The following is a 17,402-nucleotide window of genomic DNA, read 5'->3' on the forward strand; positions in this document are numbered from 1 at the left end:
GGGGATAGTGATGCATTGTCTACCTGAAAACCAGTAAGACAAACCATAGGGTTTCTTGAAGTGCCTTCCAGTACTGAGAAATGCAATTTTATGATCCTTCTGGGCTGTGTGATCAGGGAGGTCTTCATGGAAGAGGAGGGCTTAGTGATTGGCCTTGAAGGATGCTAATGTGGAGTTAAACACAGAGGGGTGGGGAAGGCTGGGGCACATGTGGGGACAAAGGTCAGAGGCAGGACAGTGAAAGTCATGTCTGGAAGACAATGTGTGGCTGGCAAATGGGGTTGAGAGGGTAGCTCTAAAGTAGGAGGAGAATTGCCCATTGGCTGGGCAGAAATGTGACTTGTGCTGGCAGGAGGTGTGGGAGGGAAGACTGGCAGGCACCAGTGTGTGAGCCCCACCCTCTCTCCGCCCCCAGCCCTCCTAGGGACAGATTGAGCTGGAGAGAGCCTGCAATTGGAGAGACAGGGTGTGTGAGATAAGTGGGAATCGGGACATGCAAATGAGATGCAAACAATATGCAAATCGGCCACTCCCCCCAGACCCACTGCCTAAGGTCTGTTTTGTCTGAGGTTGAGGCACTGGAGGGGGGAGGGGAGAGGGTCCTTTCCGGCCCCGTTGGCTAAGCATGGCCAGACGTGAGGACACATGCCTCACTTTCCCTTCTGCAGGCCTGGGAGCTGTCCCCCGAGCTGGAGCCCTGCTTTTCCTGTCCATCCCTGGAGGACTGGCTGGGTTCCTATGGGAACCTCCCAAAGCCCACAGGAAGTGTCTGAGTCTCCCTGAGATGGAGAGTGAAGGGCAGGTCAGAAAGATGACCTGGGAGAGAAGGAGTGACAGGGATGGGGCATGGCTAGGGAGGCTGAAGGGTAAGGGACAAGGCGTGGAAAGGCCCGAGGAGAACCCACACTCCTGGGAAAGTGGATAGCTGTGGACCCCGTGGGCGACAAGCCCGAGACCCTGATAGATAGAGACAGACGAAGAGAGCCCTTCCCATGTGTCCAGCCTGGGCCACGCCGCACCCAGTGCCTCTGTTGGCTTCCTCTGGCCTGTCTGCCTGTCCCAGGCTGATGGTCCCTTTGTCTGTCTAGCTCTTTGTTTGTTTGTTTCTTTGTTTGCCTGTCTCTCTCCCGGCTCCTCCTTTTTTCCCCTCCGCTGTCTGTCGGTTGGTCTAGACCTCGCTATCTGCTGCTGCCCTCTGCCTTGTCCATCCCTCTGTGGAGAGAAGACTGCTCCCTGGGACTGTGGGATCCCTGAGTCCTTGTCTCTTGGTCTCAGACAGGTTCTCGCCTTTCCTCTTCCTGAATTTGGGTCTCAGTTTCCTCTTGTCTAGGGTGGGTCCCATGGGTCCCACGCTCTGCCTCTTATTGCCTCTATAGGACCCAGGGATGTGGGCTGGTGACTGTATTTATGTTTGTTCGGGCATTGGAACAAAAGGTTTACTTCACTTGAGAGGAAATATTGTTTTTCAGCCTTCTAAGGACAAAGCAAGACGAAAATAATGACTGCAGCATGAGGAACACTGGTTAGATATTCAGAGGGACTTCCCGATAGGTATGGGAAATACTAGTATAGGTCAGCTAAAAGAGGTTAAGCAACCACCTTCATAATCTCCTGTGGAGGAGCCCCTGTGGAGGAAGGAGGGGTGTTGGGCAACGTGGACTTCCCTAGTCTGTGCAGTCTAAGGAAAGGTCTTTCGATGTTGTGACATAGCAGGGACTCACATGAGGAGGCTAGGTTACCAACCTGCACAACCTTCCAGGTGGCTGGGGAGAGGGTCCAAGGGGAAAGGGGTGGAGAGGAAGTGCCATCTATCTCCCCAACTCTCCCTGTTTCCCCACCATCTACCCAAGCTCAGGACCACCCCGCCCCCCCACCCCAATCCATGAGAGATGGCTGCTGGGGACGGAGTGATGTATGTAATGTAGATAAAATGTCAGCAATTCTAAATGGGTCCGGAGATCCAGCCGTGGGGGGTGGGGAGGGAGAGAGGGCGGAGCAGGGGGGAGAGAGGAAGGGAAAATGAGATGTGGGTCCTCACCAGGATGGCGGCAGGGGCAGACACCCCCTCCTCCCAGCAAAGGCCAGAGGAGGGGTGGGCCCAGGCGGCAGGAACCCAAATGAGATTTTGAAGAGGGAGCTGGAGGGTGGGGGGTGGAGGAGAGGAGGCGGCGGGCGGGGGCAGTGGGGCCGGAGCTGCTGATGTATAGCGGTTTCATAACTTCCTCAGTATTAAAGGCAGGTTCATGGGGAGGGCAGCGCCATTAATCACCAGGCTGAATGGGGCTGGGATTTGCTGAGAGCCGCGCTTGCTGTCTGCTGTGCCCGCCCGGCTCAGGGCGGGAGGGGGCAGGCAGGGATGTCCCTCCTGAACTGAGGGGTAAGACCCCAGGAGTCTATTTTGGACGTGGGACAAGTGGGTCCTAGCGGGTAAGGAAGGGACCGGGCTGGGGACCCTGGCAGGAAGGAGGAAAAGGATGAGGTGGGTTGTGGCAGGGGTCAGGGGAAGAAGGACAGGGGCTGCGGGAGATGATGGGGGCAGTGCCTGAGGGGACCCTGAGGGAGAAAAACTGGGGCGGGAGGATTGTGCATTTGAACATGAAATTGATCACATGTAAATATAATGCAAATGACATGCAAACGAGCACAGGATTTCTCTGAGTCCATAGCTCAGACATTCTCTTCCTTGGGCTGAGAATTGGGGCCAATTTGCATCCAGTTCCATGCCCAGTGCCTTGTTTCTTTATTATTAATATGTTCAGAGGGAAAACACAAGGTCTCACTTCTTAAGGGGGAGAGGGAGCCAAGGTGAGCCTGGTCCACTGGGTTCCCTGGGAGAGGGTGAGACCATCTCCCCTCCCTCTAGGGAATGGTAGCATCAGGAAAATCGACATGCCTGAGAGACAGGGAGGGAGATGTGGTAGGACTCCTGGGCTATGGGCCTGAACTGATGGGGGCCTGAGAGGCAGAGGCTCAGTGGTGAGGCAGAAAGATGGAGAGAGACAGACAGATCCCCACAGCTCATAGACAGATATGCAAATAAGACGAGGATGCCTCACATGTCCTGCCTTCTAGGTGAAGAATGAAATGCCCAGCCCAAGGTCCAGAGAGGTGGTGATCTTCCTAAGGTCACACTGCTGGTAAGTGCCAAACCCTCAACTCTGCGATTCCTTGAAGATTTAGTGATCCTTTCAAACCACCATAAAAGCATCTCCAAATGAGATAAAAACAGAGAACAGACATTCATATTTTCAACAGATATTTATTGAGCACCTACTAGGTACAAGGCGGAAAAGGAACTGGCAACCCACTCCAGTATTCTTGCCTGGAGATTCCCTATGGACAGAGGAGCCTGGCGGGCTACAGTCCATGGGATCACGAAGAGTCGGACACGACTGAGTGACTTAGCATGGTACTAGGTACAAGGCAGTGGGCCTGTGCTCAGGAGAGAAAACTTAAGTGTCGATCTGTAGCAGGGTTCATGAGACATTTTTAGCAATAAGTGAAACTGAACAGTTGGTGACAAGGGTCACCAGAGAGGTATAGGCTAAGGGAGGATCAGGGAATGCTTGCAGAAGGAGGTGGCGTTTGATGTGAGCCTTGGGGAGCAGGTAGAATGTTTTCAGTGGCAGAAATGGGGAGGGAAGAATGTTCCAGGCAAGGCGGGGCAAGATGGGCCATTGTGCGAAGGCAGGAGCAGGTGAGGGGGTCAGGCTGTCTGATGCGTGGGAGCACAGAGTGTATGGAGAGGTGTGAGGGAGCTCCAGCTGTGATGGGGAGGGGAGGGGGGTCAGGACAGGAGCGAGCTGGGACGGGGATGGAACCCGGCTGGAGGTCAGCCAGAAGTAGAGGAGAGGGTGAATCATTCATTCAATCATGACTTCAGTAAACAGATGTTGACTGTATGTGAGCCACACACCAGGGCTATCCTGGTAGCTTGGGATGCCAAGACCAGGTGTGGTCCCTCCTTCAGGAAGCTGGGTCAGCAGCAGTGTCCTCATCAGCACACGGGGACATGAGAGCATGTCCCTCATGGTTGTAGCGTGAGGATTAGATGGGAGAATCCACATCAAGTTCTTAGGGTGCTGTCTTGTCTAGAAGGGGCACTCAGTAAAGGCGGCTTCTTGCTATCACCCTCATCACCGCTCTGGAAGGTGTGGGACGGAGGACAGAGGCAGGGAGAGGGCTCAACAGTCCCCTGCAAAACTTGGGGAGAGATGGAGCGGGGCGGCAGGGTGGTTAGGAAGGAGGGGGCAGATAGAAGGCTGTGGGACCAGAGAGAGCAAGTGTCAGAGCCAGAGGCAAAGGGAGGAAAGTGATCTGGAAGCACTGTAGGGAGAGGAGCTGGGCTGGAAGACTCGGTCAAGTCCCTGCCCTGTGGCTGGTATACTGGGAGGGCAAGGCAGGACAGGGCCTGGGTCGGGGGTAGATTGGAAGCTGGGGTTCTTGGGTCGTCTTCTCATTTGGCCACTTGGTCCCTCTTCCAGACTCTTCTTGACCTCTCTTCTCAGTTGCTCAATTTGGCTCAATCTGTGGGAGATATACCTCCCACTTTGCCCGAAGTGCAACTTCCATCTCTTGTTGCAAGGCGCTGCGATGGGACGAGTTGCCTTGGCTGTCTGTCTGTCTGATATCGTGTGGTTGCCTCAGAATTGCTCTGGACAACTCTCACACCACTCAGACAGATTGTCCAGCCTCCTGGCCCCGACATCTCCCACCACTGCATCAAGCCAAATTACTCAGCCACCCCCACCCCCACCCCTGCCAGCCCCAGGCTCTGGTGAAATCCGATTAGTGAGGAGAGCACTGCGCTGAGCTGACAGCTCCTCCGATAATTGCTTCCCAAGTAAGCCATGCAAATCAACCCATCCAGCCAGTCCCTGCTCCTGAGGACCCAGGCGTCCAGGCCCCAGGAGAGGGAGAGCACCTGAGTTGGAGAGACTTTGGAAGCTGTCACCTGCCTCCAGCAAAGGGCCATCAATCTATAAAGCTGGTCTGTGCTGCCTTGGGGCTGAGGAGGGGGTGATGGAGTGGTGAGCCTGGACTAGGGACCCCACTGGCTCTGTGTTTCTGTCTTAACTTAGAGGGTATCATTCTGCCCCTCTTTCTTGCCCCTTGGAAAAGAATTCTATGTACCCATTTTCCAGTAAGGTAGACAAAGGCAGAGATACAGAAGACACAGAGACAGGGAGATGACTAAACCTGTTAAGAAACAAATGGACGGATTCACCGCCAAAGCTCCCCCTGGTTCTTCAGGTCCAGGAATGAGGTGGGAGCAGAACCCGTGGGACCTGCGGATGGCTTTCTCCATTTGTGAGTCCCCTCCCCCACCCCACCAGCCTGGGGGAGAAAGCGTGAAGTCCTTGCAAGCTCTCGGATGTGGCTGTGATATGATGTGTCTTTGGAGGCGTGGGGAGCCTGATCAAACCCTGAGACTTTGCAGCCTGTACCAAGGAGGACAGGTCGTTGCGGAGCAGTGGTCCTTGCTCACCCCATGCATCAGAGACTCCTCGAAAGTGTCAGTGAAAGTGTTAGTCACTCAGTCTTGCCTGACTCTTTGTGACCCAGACCCCATGGATTGTAGCCTGCCAGACTCAAAGAGTCCATGGGATTCTCCAGGCAAGAATACTGGAGTGGGTAGCCATTTTCTTATCCAAGGGATCTTCCTTACCCAGGGATTGAACCTGAGTCTCCCACTTGTGGGCAGATTCTTTACCATTTGAACCACCAGGGAAGCCCAGCGACTCCTTGCCACCTCTCTAAATCAAGGTCCTTTAAAGGGCTTGTTCATGCCTCTTCTTTAATGCCTTTCCTTCCTCCGGTTTCCCCTCATCCCATCTCCTGTTGACTTTGGTGACCTGAAACCACTTTCCTTGCAATCCTGAACTTCCAGCCCCCAAATCTAGCTCATTTCTTTGTGGAAATATCCAGGGATGAGTTGCCTAGTCTTGTCCTCATGTCTGTGTGTCTGATGTGGCTCTGTGGCCTGGATCTGGGGTCCTCAGACTAGCATCTGCCTGAGATCCTGGCATATGGCCATAATAAAGCAACAACAACTATGGATCTTTATGGATCTCCAATCCTGTGCTACCCACTGTACTAAGCACCTTACGTAATTAAGTCATTTAATTATCACAAAAGAAGACATGGATTACAATGATCATCCCATTTTACAGTTGTGCTAACTGAGGCAGAAAGAAATAAAGCCACTTGCCCCAAGTCACCACTAGTAAGTGGCAGAGCTGAGATTCAAATTCAGGCGGTCTGAGTCCAGAGCCCACACTCTAAAGTCCTCTGCTACATCACCTCTCCACACCAATGCCTTTAAATGTTTATTGGGCAACTGAGACAGCCTCCAGTGCATTGAGGCAGAGGGACACTAAAAGTCAAACGCCTGAAGCTTTTGGGGTTGCCAAGGACACAGGTGGCAGGAGCTAACAGGGTGATACCTGGTGCTTGGGGAGGGGGAAACATGGCCCTCACCTTCTCCAATCCCCATAGCTATTTTTTGCACTGGAGCCCTGCAACTAGACAGCTCCCTGCTCCTCCCCTAGGAGCCTGGAGATAGCAGGGAAAGGGCTGAAAGATCAGCATAGAAGCCCAAGTGAGCTGGGTGTCAGAGCTAGGACCTCCAGAGGCCGATAGATGGCGCTCGTGGCCCAATACAACCCAGCCAGCCCAAGAAAACCAAAGGAAAACAAGCCAGCAGGTTAACCCCTTACCACCTGGGCTCCAGCTCCAGAAGCAGGCTGGTGGGCAGCTGAGGACCCTGTCCCAAACCCGGCTGGCCCCTAGAGAGTGAGTCAACTCTCTAGGCTCTGCCCAAGCCACAGCTTGGGTCTGCTTCTGCTCCTTCCCCACAAGCTCCATCCATGGATGCCAGCCAGCCCCTTGGAGACTTCCCAGAGGGCCAGGAGACTGACATGGACAAGGCAGGGTGGGAGGCCCCACCCCAGCCCAAGTTTCATCTCTCAGGCTCCATCTCTTAAAAGTCTGTGGATCTCTGTTTCTCATCACCCCCACTTTGGGAGAGCTCCTCACATCCATCTTTCCTGAGAGGGACTCACCAGGTGGGGAGGAGTAGCGTGGACCAGAGACAGAGAAGGCCTTCAGGTGCCTCTAGGATCAGCTACAGGGACTGCAGGTTGCCCAGGACTTAGTTTCTCCCCATATCCCCATGTCGGGACTCCCTATCTTTGGGTTCCCAGGGGTGAATGGGCTTACAGGGACAGAAACAGTTATGTAGCCCGTCCAGGAAGATGGAATCATGGGTCGGGGCCCTGGGGATCTCTGCTTGCCTGTCAGTCACTTCACTCATCACTGTCCTGACAGCTGACCTGGAGTGTGGAGAGGCTGCTCTAATGGCAACCTGGTGGTGCTTGGCAGCAAGGGGTGATGGGTGGGGCGGCAGGAAGGTTGTCAAAGGGATGGTGACGTTCCTAGACGTTTTAAAAAAATTTTGGCAAAGCCGTGCAGTTTGTGGGATCTTAGTTCCCTGACCAGGGGCTGAATCTGGGACCACAACAGTGAAAGCACTGAGTCATAACCACTGGACCATCAGGGAATTCCCTCCTAGAATTCTTAAGCAATAAGATAATACCACCAGCATGGTTCCCCTCCCTGCCTAATTTTTGTTTAGAAACACAGAAACGCATAGATCTACTGAGATAGAGACACCTGAGTGAAGAGCCAGTCAGAAGGTCAGGATACTCTTATTTCACTCATTCCAGAGAAAAAAGCGGAGACAGGGAGACAGATGTACCCGGAGAGAGAGACTATACAAGAGACTAGGGATAGAGATACATATACATAGGCAGAGAGAGTCAAAGACAGAGAGGGAGAGAATCTGGCACAAATGAAACCTCAGGAAATAATGGACTTTGTTGAAAGGGATGATTAATTCAGTTTCCAAAGTCTTACAAGGGTAGGGGTGGTTTCTCATCTGTGGTTCAGAGGGTCACAACTCACAGTTCCCTGAAGCTCCTGCTGCACCCTTTAGTTTTTGTCTGTTGATAGGAGAGCAGAGGAGGCTAGAGAAGGGGGTCGCATCCTTGCTCTCTCACCTCTTCCTCTTCTGGGATTTATTGGTCTCCACCTGCAGGGAGACTGCTTTCCTCTGGTCTCCAGCATAGCTGTGCTGGGGTGTTCAGGGGGGTGGGGATGGGAAGAATCTACCAGATAACTAACCTCATGGGGTTTCCCGTCTAATGACAATATTATAGTCAGGACACAGACACAGATCCAGCCACAGGACAAGAACAAAGCTAGGAGTGGGGCAGCTTTGGACATTAGTATTGGGTTGGGAAGGTGGGAGTGAGTGAACTGTTAGATGCAGCCTTAGAATTTGTCAAGAAAGGTGTCCTGGACAGAGTATTCCAGAGGTAGGACTGCGAAGGATGGAAGGTAATAGGGCTGGGTAGACAGCAGGGCCGAGGAGGGAGAGAAGTGAAATGGTAAAGCTGTGGAGACAGGGGATGGGACAGTAATGAGGAATGGAAGAGTCTCAAAGGTATTACTAAGGAGTTTAGCTAGAGATGCCAGAAGTGCTTTCGTGGGTGTTCTACATACAGTCCTTGGAGGGCTGCATAGGAGAGCTCTCTTATATCTGGAGCAGCAGGAGGGCTAGAAATAGTCCGTAGCCATTGTTAATACCCTCAGGTGAGTTAAGAGACTGCAGATAGTTGAAGCTCCTAGATTCACAATCCCTTTGGGAAAAGTGTATGAAATTTTGGAGAGGTGATGCCCTTTACAGCTAGAGCCCAGGATCTTCACGGTCCTTTCAGAGCTTAGCTTCTCACTTCTCAAGTCGTCTGGATTTAGCCCTGGTGTAAAGAATAAACTACAACCCCCAGAGTTACTTATTGCGAACTTAGCACACTTTCCGGGAATTTGAGTATTTCCGGCGGAAGTGGCCGCAGCTATGCCAATCTCTTTCCCTAAACAAAGTGGACTACAACTCCCACAGCCCTCCGCGCCCGGCGGGGGCGGGGGGGGGGGAAGGAACCGGAAACCGGATGGGGCGCTGGACCAGGTGAGGAAGTAGGAGTCTGGGAACCTGGGGCGCTGGGGGGCGGGCTAGGGGCTCCCCGGGCTAGCCGGAGGTGACAGGTGGGGAGTGGAAATGTCTGTGTTTCGGGCCCCCTCTCTCCGTCAGGGGCTCGCCCGGCGCAGAGAGAGCCGAGCCTATGGAACCGCCCCGGAGACCTGCTGAGACGAGGCTTTCCCGTCGGGCGGAGCCCGCGGGCGGACGTGGAAGTTTCTTGTGGATCCTTACTTGTCAGCCCCCTCGAACTAGGAGGAGAGATGAAGTGTTGGGAACTTCTGAGCCCATGCTCTATTAGTATTATTGTTATCATTATTGGTTTTAAGGATTTGCTGATTGTCCATGTGGATTCCTAAAGTGCCCCCAGAGGACACGGGAGTGGACAGTGTCTTGGATTCCTTCTGCCCTTACTGAGTTTAGTGCCAGAGAGCCTAGGTGGCCAGACTTATCGGTTGATCACCCTCCACTTGTGCTTAATGTGACACTGTAATTTATCAGTGATTTCAGAAACAGACATTTCTTGATCTCTGTCCGTGGGTGACTTTACATAGAACTTCCTGGTTTCTCCTTTGGGCTTCCATGGTGTTTTGTTCAGGGCATTAAAACTGGAATCACAGTATGTCACAGTGTATTACAGTTGTTTATCTGCCATGTCACAGTCGTTTATGATTCGTTTATTCATTTTGGATTTCTTCCCCACCAAAAGACTACCACAATGCCTATCATGTAAGAGACTCATAAATATTGGAGGGGGGTGGGGGAATGAGTTAACAGCTGGTGGTAGGTTGGATGGGAATTTTGATTTTTATCTCATAGAGAAGACAGTTAAATGACTTGCTTAAGAGAACTTAGAGATGAAACGGGGACTAGAATTAGAGTCAGTTGACACATAAGCCTGTAGCTCTTGCCTTCTGATCAGGCTTTGAAATTCTAGAACATTGAAAATAAGGCCTTGTCACTCTTCGGTGTATCCCTGGCCTTGCTGTCTTCAGGATGGGTCCCTAAAGATTAAAGGTAGGCTCAACCTTAAGACCTGAGAGAGATGCCAGACTTGGAGCAGGCAGTCTGCTAATGTTGGCACTGTATGGGGAGATGCAAAGGAGGGCCCCGGAGACAATGAGTTCTCCACAGCGCCCTTCTCAGCCTTTGTTTGAGTCTAGCTGGCCCGGGTAGCCACCCGGACAGATCAGTTAAAGAGTTCTGAGAGCAGTCTAGGGAAGGATTTCCTAAGTTTAGCCCTGACTTCTTAAATTTTTATATTATATTGGAGCATAGTTAGGATTTTTTTTTCTCTCTCTTTCCCACTTTCCCAGGGCTAGGGTCAGAGAACAGGTTGATGGATCAAGCTGTTGTGTCAACCTTGTGATCCCATCTGGGGGAAGAGGTTACTCTTGACCTGCATATGGGGTTGAGAGGGAGGAGAACCATGATCCCTGCCCTGTGGGAGGCCCAGATGTGATGGAAACGTGCCCAGAGCCTGGCAAGCTCTCAGAAGCAAGCAGAGTGCAAAACGGGCAGCTGGGCCTTGAGTCAACTCAGGGTGTAGAAGTGGAGAGGAGTCTGTCAGGAAAGGCTCTTTGGTAGAACGTAGTTTTGTTTTCACTTATTTATATTGGCTGCGCCGCGTGGCTTGCAAGATCTCAGTTCCCTAATCAGGGATTGAACCCGTTCCACAGCAGGAATCCTAACCACTAGGCCACCACGGAACTCCCAGAAGGTAGTTTTAAACAGCATTGAAAAAAGATGAGATGGACACAGTTAACTGTCAGATAAAAGCTGGGACCTTGGAGATATGGAGGAAAATGAAACAGGGCTTCCTCTCTGATCTGCCTCAAGTCTAGTCTAGGAGGCAAGGTGTGAATTCATGAAGATGCCACTAACCATGGTGACATGCAGTGGTTCTCAGCCATCACCAGTCATCGGAATCTCTTGAGGAAGTTTGTTTAAATACAGATTCCCAAGCCCCACTCCAGACCTACTTGGGTTGGGTAGGGCTGGGAAGCTACAGCAAATGCTGCGGTGTCCTGAAGAGGGACAGCTTTCCCAGAGGGAGAATTTGAGCTTCATCTGGAAGGGCAGGTATGACTCAAATGTGTGTGTGGGGATGGGGGAGTCAGTCCTGCTTCAGTCAAGGAGTCTATGAATTTGTGAAAATAGCATGTGTTAGGTTTTGGGACTTTGGATAGGAAGGGCATTTTGAAAGCGTGAATGGAATGATCAATCGGTTTGGGCCTCTGCGTTCACCTGGGAGTGATGAGAAGGAAGATTGGAAGGAGTGGCCTTTGTGGGTTACAAAGCTAGCTGGGGTGCTCCCTCTGCTTCTTCCCCATTCCCTCTTTCTTGTCCTCTTCCGTTTCCCACTTTGCTCCCCCGACCACCATTTACACATCTTATTCCATTTGTTACAGTAATATTTTTAAGTTTTGCTGTTTAGTCGCCCAGTCGTGTCCAACTCTTGTGACCCCATGGACCGTAGCCCGCCAGGCTCCTCTATCCATGGGATTCTCCAGGCAAGAATACTGGAGTGGGTTGCCATTTCCTCTTCCAAGGGATATTCCCGACCCAGGGGTTGAAACCATGTCTCCTGCATTGCAGGCAGATTCTTTACCACTGAACCACATGGGTCTCCAGTATTTTTAAGTGGATATTATTTTTCTTAGTATTTGGATGAGGAGACCTGAAGCTCTGGCCGTAGTTACATAGCTTGTAGGAGTCTAGTCTGAGTCTGCTAATTGTCTCACTCACCACTGAAGATTCTTCAACGTGAGCAAAAAGCTGGGTTGGGGTTGGGGGGGCTCTAGAATTATTAGCAAGGTGGCTGATCAAACCATCTCAAGCAAGATGGGTGTGGGTGGTGGAAAGCAAAGGCTTGTGTGAGATGGTTTGGTTCAGATTCCAGCTGCATACTTGCTGAGTGAGTGACCCTCAGCGAGTTGCTTCATCTTGCTAAGCCTCAGTTTTCTCACCTGTAACATGGGAGCAGTAATGCCCACCTCGTGCGGTTGTTATATGCATCATTGAGGGGTACCTGGCACAGAGCGTTGCTCACCACCTGGCATCTATTGAAATCAGCTCTGTAATTAGTCTCTGTGCTGTGGCTGTGCACCTGCAGCCCATCCTTCAGCACGTTGGTTTCCAGAACACAGCCCATCCTGGATGGGCTTGTTTTATTAAGGATGACAGTAAAAGTGCTGAAAGTTTGCCATCTAAATATTCACTGAAAACCTTGGCATGGCCTAGGAGCTAGTGACCCTAAACCTATGCCTGGTGGAAATGGGGTTTGGAGTGGGGGATGACTGGTGGTTACAGGCTGTGCTCACTGGGTGATTTATGAAGAGGAAGAGTACTTGAATCCAGGAGAGGAAAGGCCCTTCATTACCAGGAACTGGGCTGAGTGAAGACCTGCCTAGAGCTTGAGGGCTAACTGACACAGTCTCTTCTGAGCCCAGGAAATGGTAGTAAGGGCCCTGCTCAGCCTGGACCCCTCCCACTCGACAGCTGGGGCTGTTGGGGCCTCTGTCCATCTGTTTTCCAGGTGACAGTGGCATGGCTGTGCCCCAGCCTTTCCCATCGGGGCCCCACCTCCAGCCTGCAGGTGCCCTGATGGAGCCCCAGCCCTCCCCTCGAAGCCTGGCCGAGGGCTTCCTGCAGGAAGAGCTTCGGCTTAATGATGAGCTGAGGCAACTGCAGTTTTCGGAGCTCGTGGGCATCGTCTACAACCCTGTGGAATACGCGTGGGAGCCACATCGCAGCTACGTGACCCGCTACTGCCAGGGCCCCAAGCAAGTGCTCTTCTTGGGCATGAACCCAGGACCCTTTGGCATGGCCCAGACGGGGGTAAAGAGCTTGTGGGGTGGAGTGGGAGGGTCCAGGGCGGACGCTTGGCTGCATGTGCTGTGGAGGAGTATGTGCATGACGGTGGACACGTGTGGGTGCGCCCCCCAACCCCATCCTCATACCCTGGCTCCTGTGGTCTCAGACACTCTCCCGGCCTCGCTGCCTGTAGTTAACCAAGCACATTAATGGTAGTTCCGTTTCCCTTGTGAGCGGTCCACTAATTGCCTCTGAGAGCCCTTCCTTCCGCCAGCCCCATCCTTACCTTGCGTTGCCGGATCTCCCCTCTCCCTAGAGTGTTATTGGGGTCAGGAGAGGGACCAGGGCTCCTCAGGGGAGACTGGTTGACGGGGTGGTCAGGGAAGAGAGGCAGGGCATTCTGGCAGCCCGGGTTCTGTTTCTTAGCCAAGGAGAGGTTGGAAGAGAGCAGGCCGCAGGGCCTGCCTGCTTCCCTCTCAGACCTCCGGATGAGTGACTGCCCCTCTGTGGGGGTGCTCGGCAGATGGGGGAGGGGAAGAGGCTTCAGGGCAGGAGGCTCAATCGCTTTTATTGACCCCAACTGGGGGCTGAAAGGTGATCAATGATGATCAATGGAAATGACAGCCCGAGGCTTGGGGCTGAGAGGGCACCCAGGCAGCAGCGGTCAGCCCTGTCCTTGTGTCTCCTCTCACCCTGGCCGCCTTTCTGTCCCAGGCCATCTGTCTGTCCCCCTGTTACCCATCACTCCCTGTGTCGGGCCAGATATCCCCTCATGTTTATTGTGGCTGGTCCCAAAGGCTAGTTGGGGTAGAGGCAAACAAATAGATTCTTCTGGACCATAGACCACATGAAAAACTGGAGAAACACAGACAGGCTCAGACAAGGGCCAGGAATCCTAGTTTCCGGCCTTGGGGTGGGGGCAATGGGAGACAGATCCTTCTGGAAGGTGGAAAGGGGTTGCTCGGTCCAGACCCCAGGCGTCAGGTCTCCAGTTCGAAGCCCTCGTGTATCTCTCCTCACAGGTGCCCTTTGGTGAAGTGAGTGTAGTCCGGGACTGGTTGGGCCTTGGGGGGCCTGTGCGGACCCCTCCCCAGGAGCACCCCAAGCGACCAGTGCTGGGACTGGAGTGCCCTCAGTCCGAGGTGAGCGGAGCCCGGTTCTGGGGCTTTTTCCGGAACCTCTGTGGACAGCCCGAGGTCTTCTTCCGTCACTGTTTCGTCCACAACCTGTGTCCGCTGCTCCTTCTGGCTCCCAGCGGGCGCAACATCACCCCTGCTGAGCTGCCGGCCAAGCAGCGCGAGCAGCTCCTGGGGGTGTGTGACGCGGCCCTGTGCCGGCAGGTGCAGCTGCTGGGGGTGCGGCTGGTGGTGGGCGTGGGCCGCGTGGCTGAGCAGCGGGCGCGGCGGGCTCTGGCAAGTTTGATGCCCGAGGTCCAGGTGGAGGGGCTCCTGCACCCCTCCCCTCGCAGCCCACAGGCCAACAAGGGCTGGGAGGCGGTGGCCAAGGAGAGACTGAACGAGCTGGGCCTGCTGCCGCTGTTGACCAGTTGAGCACCCCTGTGGCTGGCACAGGACATGTTCAAGGCCTCTGGGTCCTTCTGGGCCGGCAGATGACCACACACCTCTTGGACTGGAGCCACAAGGTCCCCCTGGGCTCCGCAGTTTGGGGGACCTGCCATTTTGACATTGCTCCTGCTTGCCCACCTGATTCCTGCTCACTTCACCTTCCTTCCGTCTGTGGTACCCAACTCCACAGAGAACCAACATCTGTTGAGCCACTCTACCTCACTGCTTCCCTGGAGCCTCTCTTCTGCAGAGACCCCAACAGTGACTTCTGAGGTCCTATTTGCTGTTTGAGAGAAAAGGTCCCACCAGGATCCCCACCTGTCCTCCTAGAACGGCTTCCTGCAGCTCACCTGTCTCCCCACAGGCACTGGGACAAAGCGTGGGTCGTGGTTGCTAAAAGTGAATCTCTGATGAGAGGCTGAGGGTGGGTCAGGGGGAGTTCTGTGTGGCAGCGTGGGAAAGGCCAGAAGACCTGGATTTCCATCCCAGCCCTGAGACTTGTGAACTTTGTGATTTTGGACAAGTGGATTGACTTCTCCAAGCCTCAGGATCCTTCCTCATCTATAAAATGGGGTCCCTGCCTCACTGGGCTGGTGTGGGGATTAACTGAGGTAACACTTTAAAGTGCCTTGCATAGTGCCTGGCACGCAGGTGCTCACTACACCTTTTCTGGCTTCTCTGCCTCCTGGCTGGGGACGCACTACACTACACAGCGAGCCCCTCTGCCCTGAAGACCAGGGTGAGGGGAGGGGTGGTGGTCTGGGCCTCCACCTGTATCCTGAGTGACGGGCATGGTCTTGCCCCAGAGATGGACCAGTGACTTTATGGAAAACCCAGCCTGTGATTTTTCAGGCTAAGCATTAAAAGCTCCTAAACCCTTTTGTGTTGGCCCTTTTTTCCCTCCTGCACGTCAGGGCTGGAAGGTGGTAGTTTATATTTTCCCTCTTACCTCTTCCTGTTTGCAAAAGGTTCTCTTGGGTGGCTGGGTAATGGTATGAAGTCTCTAATTACCTTGCCAGAGCTGCAGGATCTCTGTTAGAGGCCCGTCGAGTGGTTAGTTTGCTATTTGGGGCACTTTGATAGGTGGATGGGAGCCTGGTGTCTCCAGCTAACTCATTTCTTAGCTCTGCCGCATGTCTGCCCCTGTAGTAAGGGCTGGGAAAGTGCATACAGTCAGGAGCAGAGACCACCTTAATAAGGAACACATGACTGGACTCTAGCTCCTGGTATAGACCATCTCCAGATCTCAAGATTTTTAATATGTGTCCTCCCCATTATATAATAAATAAATTGAGTGGCCTCCACTCTTGGTTGTTGAGAGGGAGCCTCTAGGTCCTCAGCATTTCCCAAGCGCCAGGAGTTTTGTCATTTGTGATGGGACCCTCAGACTACACATGAGCTTTTGCTGAAATTTGACTCAGGAGGGCTGACCATGCCCCGAAGACCAACCATGTGATCTGAGGGTGGGGACTTCAAGACAGGTGATACCAGCCTGACCACCAGGGAGGGGAGGCGGGGCTGGAGATTGAACTCAATCACGAGGTTAATGATTTCAATCAGTTCTGCCTTCATAATGAAACCCTATAAAGACTCTGGACAGGGAGACTTTGGTGAACTTCCTGACTGGTGAACACGTGGATATGTCAGGAGGGTGGTATGTCCTGATTCCAAGGGAGAAGGGATGTGAAGTCACTTTGGGACCCTCCCAGATCTTGCATTATGTGTCTTCATTTGGCTCATTCTGATTTGTATCCTTCATAATAAAAACTGTAACAATATGTGGAGTGCCTTCCTGAGTTCTGTGTCATTTTAGCAAATTATTGAGCCTGAGGGGAGTGTAGGAACCCCTGAATTCATAGCCAGTCAGCAGTGCGGGTGACCTGATGACCCCTGAACCTGAAGTTGACATCTGCGGCGAGGGCAGTCTTGTTGGGCACTTTACCCTTAAACCTGACTAACTGCAGGTGGTTGGCATCAGAATTACAAGAGGTCTCAGTTTCAATCCCTGGCCAGGGGACTAGATCCCACATGCTGCAACTAAGACCCAGCACAGCCATATTAATATTTTAAAAACTAATTACAATTTTGCACCCCCATGTGCCTCAGGCTCCTTTCCTCTTTCTGTTGTCAGTGCAATGGTGCTAGGTAGTTATTGCCCCATGTTGCAGAGCACTGGGTCAGGCACTGAAGTAACTGCATGGAGATGGAAGCCATTGTTGCCTTATATATTTAGCTAAGGTAGTCAGGGAGAGCTGTCTGGAGGAGGTGGCATTTCAGGTGGCTTTAGAGACTGAGACAGTTTCGGAGAGCTTAGAGAAGAGCACTCTTAGGTTCATGGGCTGGCAAATAGATTCATATTGACTTGGCTCAGCTGGGAGAACAAGTAGAGTAAGTTGGGGCCCGCTTGTGAAAGGTCTTGAATGCTAGACTAATCTTCGAGAATTTGCAGTCCAGTGAAGGAAGTGAGGTAAGAGAACACATGCATGGAAAACAGCCGCCAGATGGCGGAGGGAGGGGCTGGCCAGTACAGGAGGCAGTGTAGGTGAGTGGGATCAGGAATGGGAAGGGGGGGAATTCCTTTGCAGGAAGATGTCTGGGGCGATAGGGTTGCTAAGTGTGAAAGCCTAGCATTGGGGTGAGAATCATGAGGGGGCAGGGGTAGGGTTGGGCAGTGTGTAAAGGCCCTTGAGTGGCAGTGACCAAGGCGACTTGAAGACTTAGGTGTGGCAGAGTCACTGCTGCATCTGGCTTCTAGTGGTGGTGGTGCCCTCAGTTCTAGGGGTGCATCTCTTTAGGGAGGGGCTGAATAGGTCCCCGGGCCTGAAAAAGTCCTGGGCCTCCCTTTCTCCAAGGGCACCATGTTAGTCTGCTAGGGCTGCCATAACAAAATACCACAGACTGGGGGACTTTATTTTCTTACGGTGTTGGAGCCTGGAAATCCAAGATGCAGATGTCAGCAGATTTGGTTGCTCCTGAGGCCTCTC

At 52.9% G+C, this 17,402-nt stretch overlaps 1 protein-coding gene across 4 annotated transcripts; it reads left to right on the top strand.

Annotated features, from left to right (window-relative positions):
- The first annotated feature begins 2,258 nt into the window (after positions 1-2,258).
- Positions 2,259-16,196, top strand: SMUG1 (single-strand-selective monofunctional uracil-DNA glycosylase 1). Of its 4 annotated transcripts, XM_015470950.3 has the most exons (4): positions 2,259-2,377; positions 3,073-3,137; positions 12,576-12,877; positions 13,876-16,196. In XM_015470950.3, exons 3-4 carry the CDS (start codon positions 12,587-12,589, stop codon positions 14,401-14,403), a joined length of 819 nt encoding a protein of 272 aa, XP_015326436.1. In that variant the 5' UTR covers positions 2,259-2,377; positions 3,073-3,137; positions 12,576-12,586; the 3' UTR covers positions 14,404-16,196. The 4 variants fall into 4 exon arrangements, with proteins under 4 accessions (XP_015326436.1, XP_005206226.1, XP_005206225.1 ...); XM_005206169.5 differs by lacking the exons at positions 2,259-2,377; positions 3,073-3,137 and adding an exon at positions 8,996-9,028; XM_005206168.4 differs by lacking the exons at positions 2,259-2,377; positions 3,073-3,137 and adding an exon at positions 9,010-11,119.
- Positions 16,197-17,402: the final 1,206 nt, after the last annotated feature.

Source organism: Bos taurus, chromosome 5, assembly GCF_002263795.3.
Source record: "Bos taurus isolate L1 Dominette 01449 registration number 42190680 breed Hereford chromosome 5, ARS-UCD2.0, whole genome shotgun sequence".
In the NCBI taxonomy this organism is placed as follows: domain Eukaryota; kingdom Metazoa; phylum Chordata; class Mammalia; order Artiodactyla; family Bovidae; genus Bos; species Bos taurus.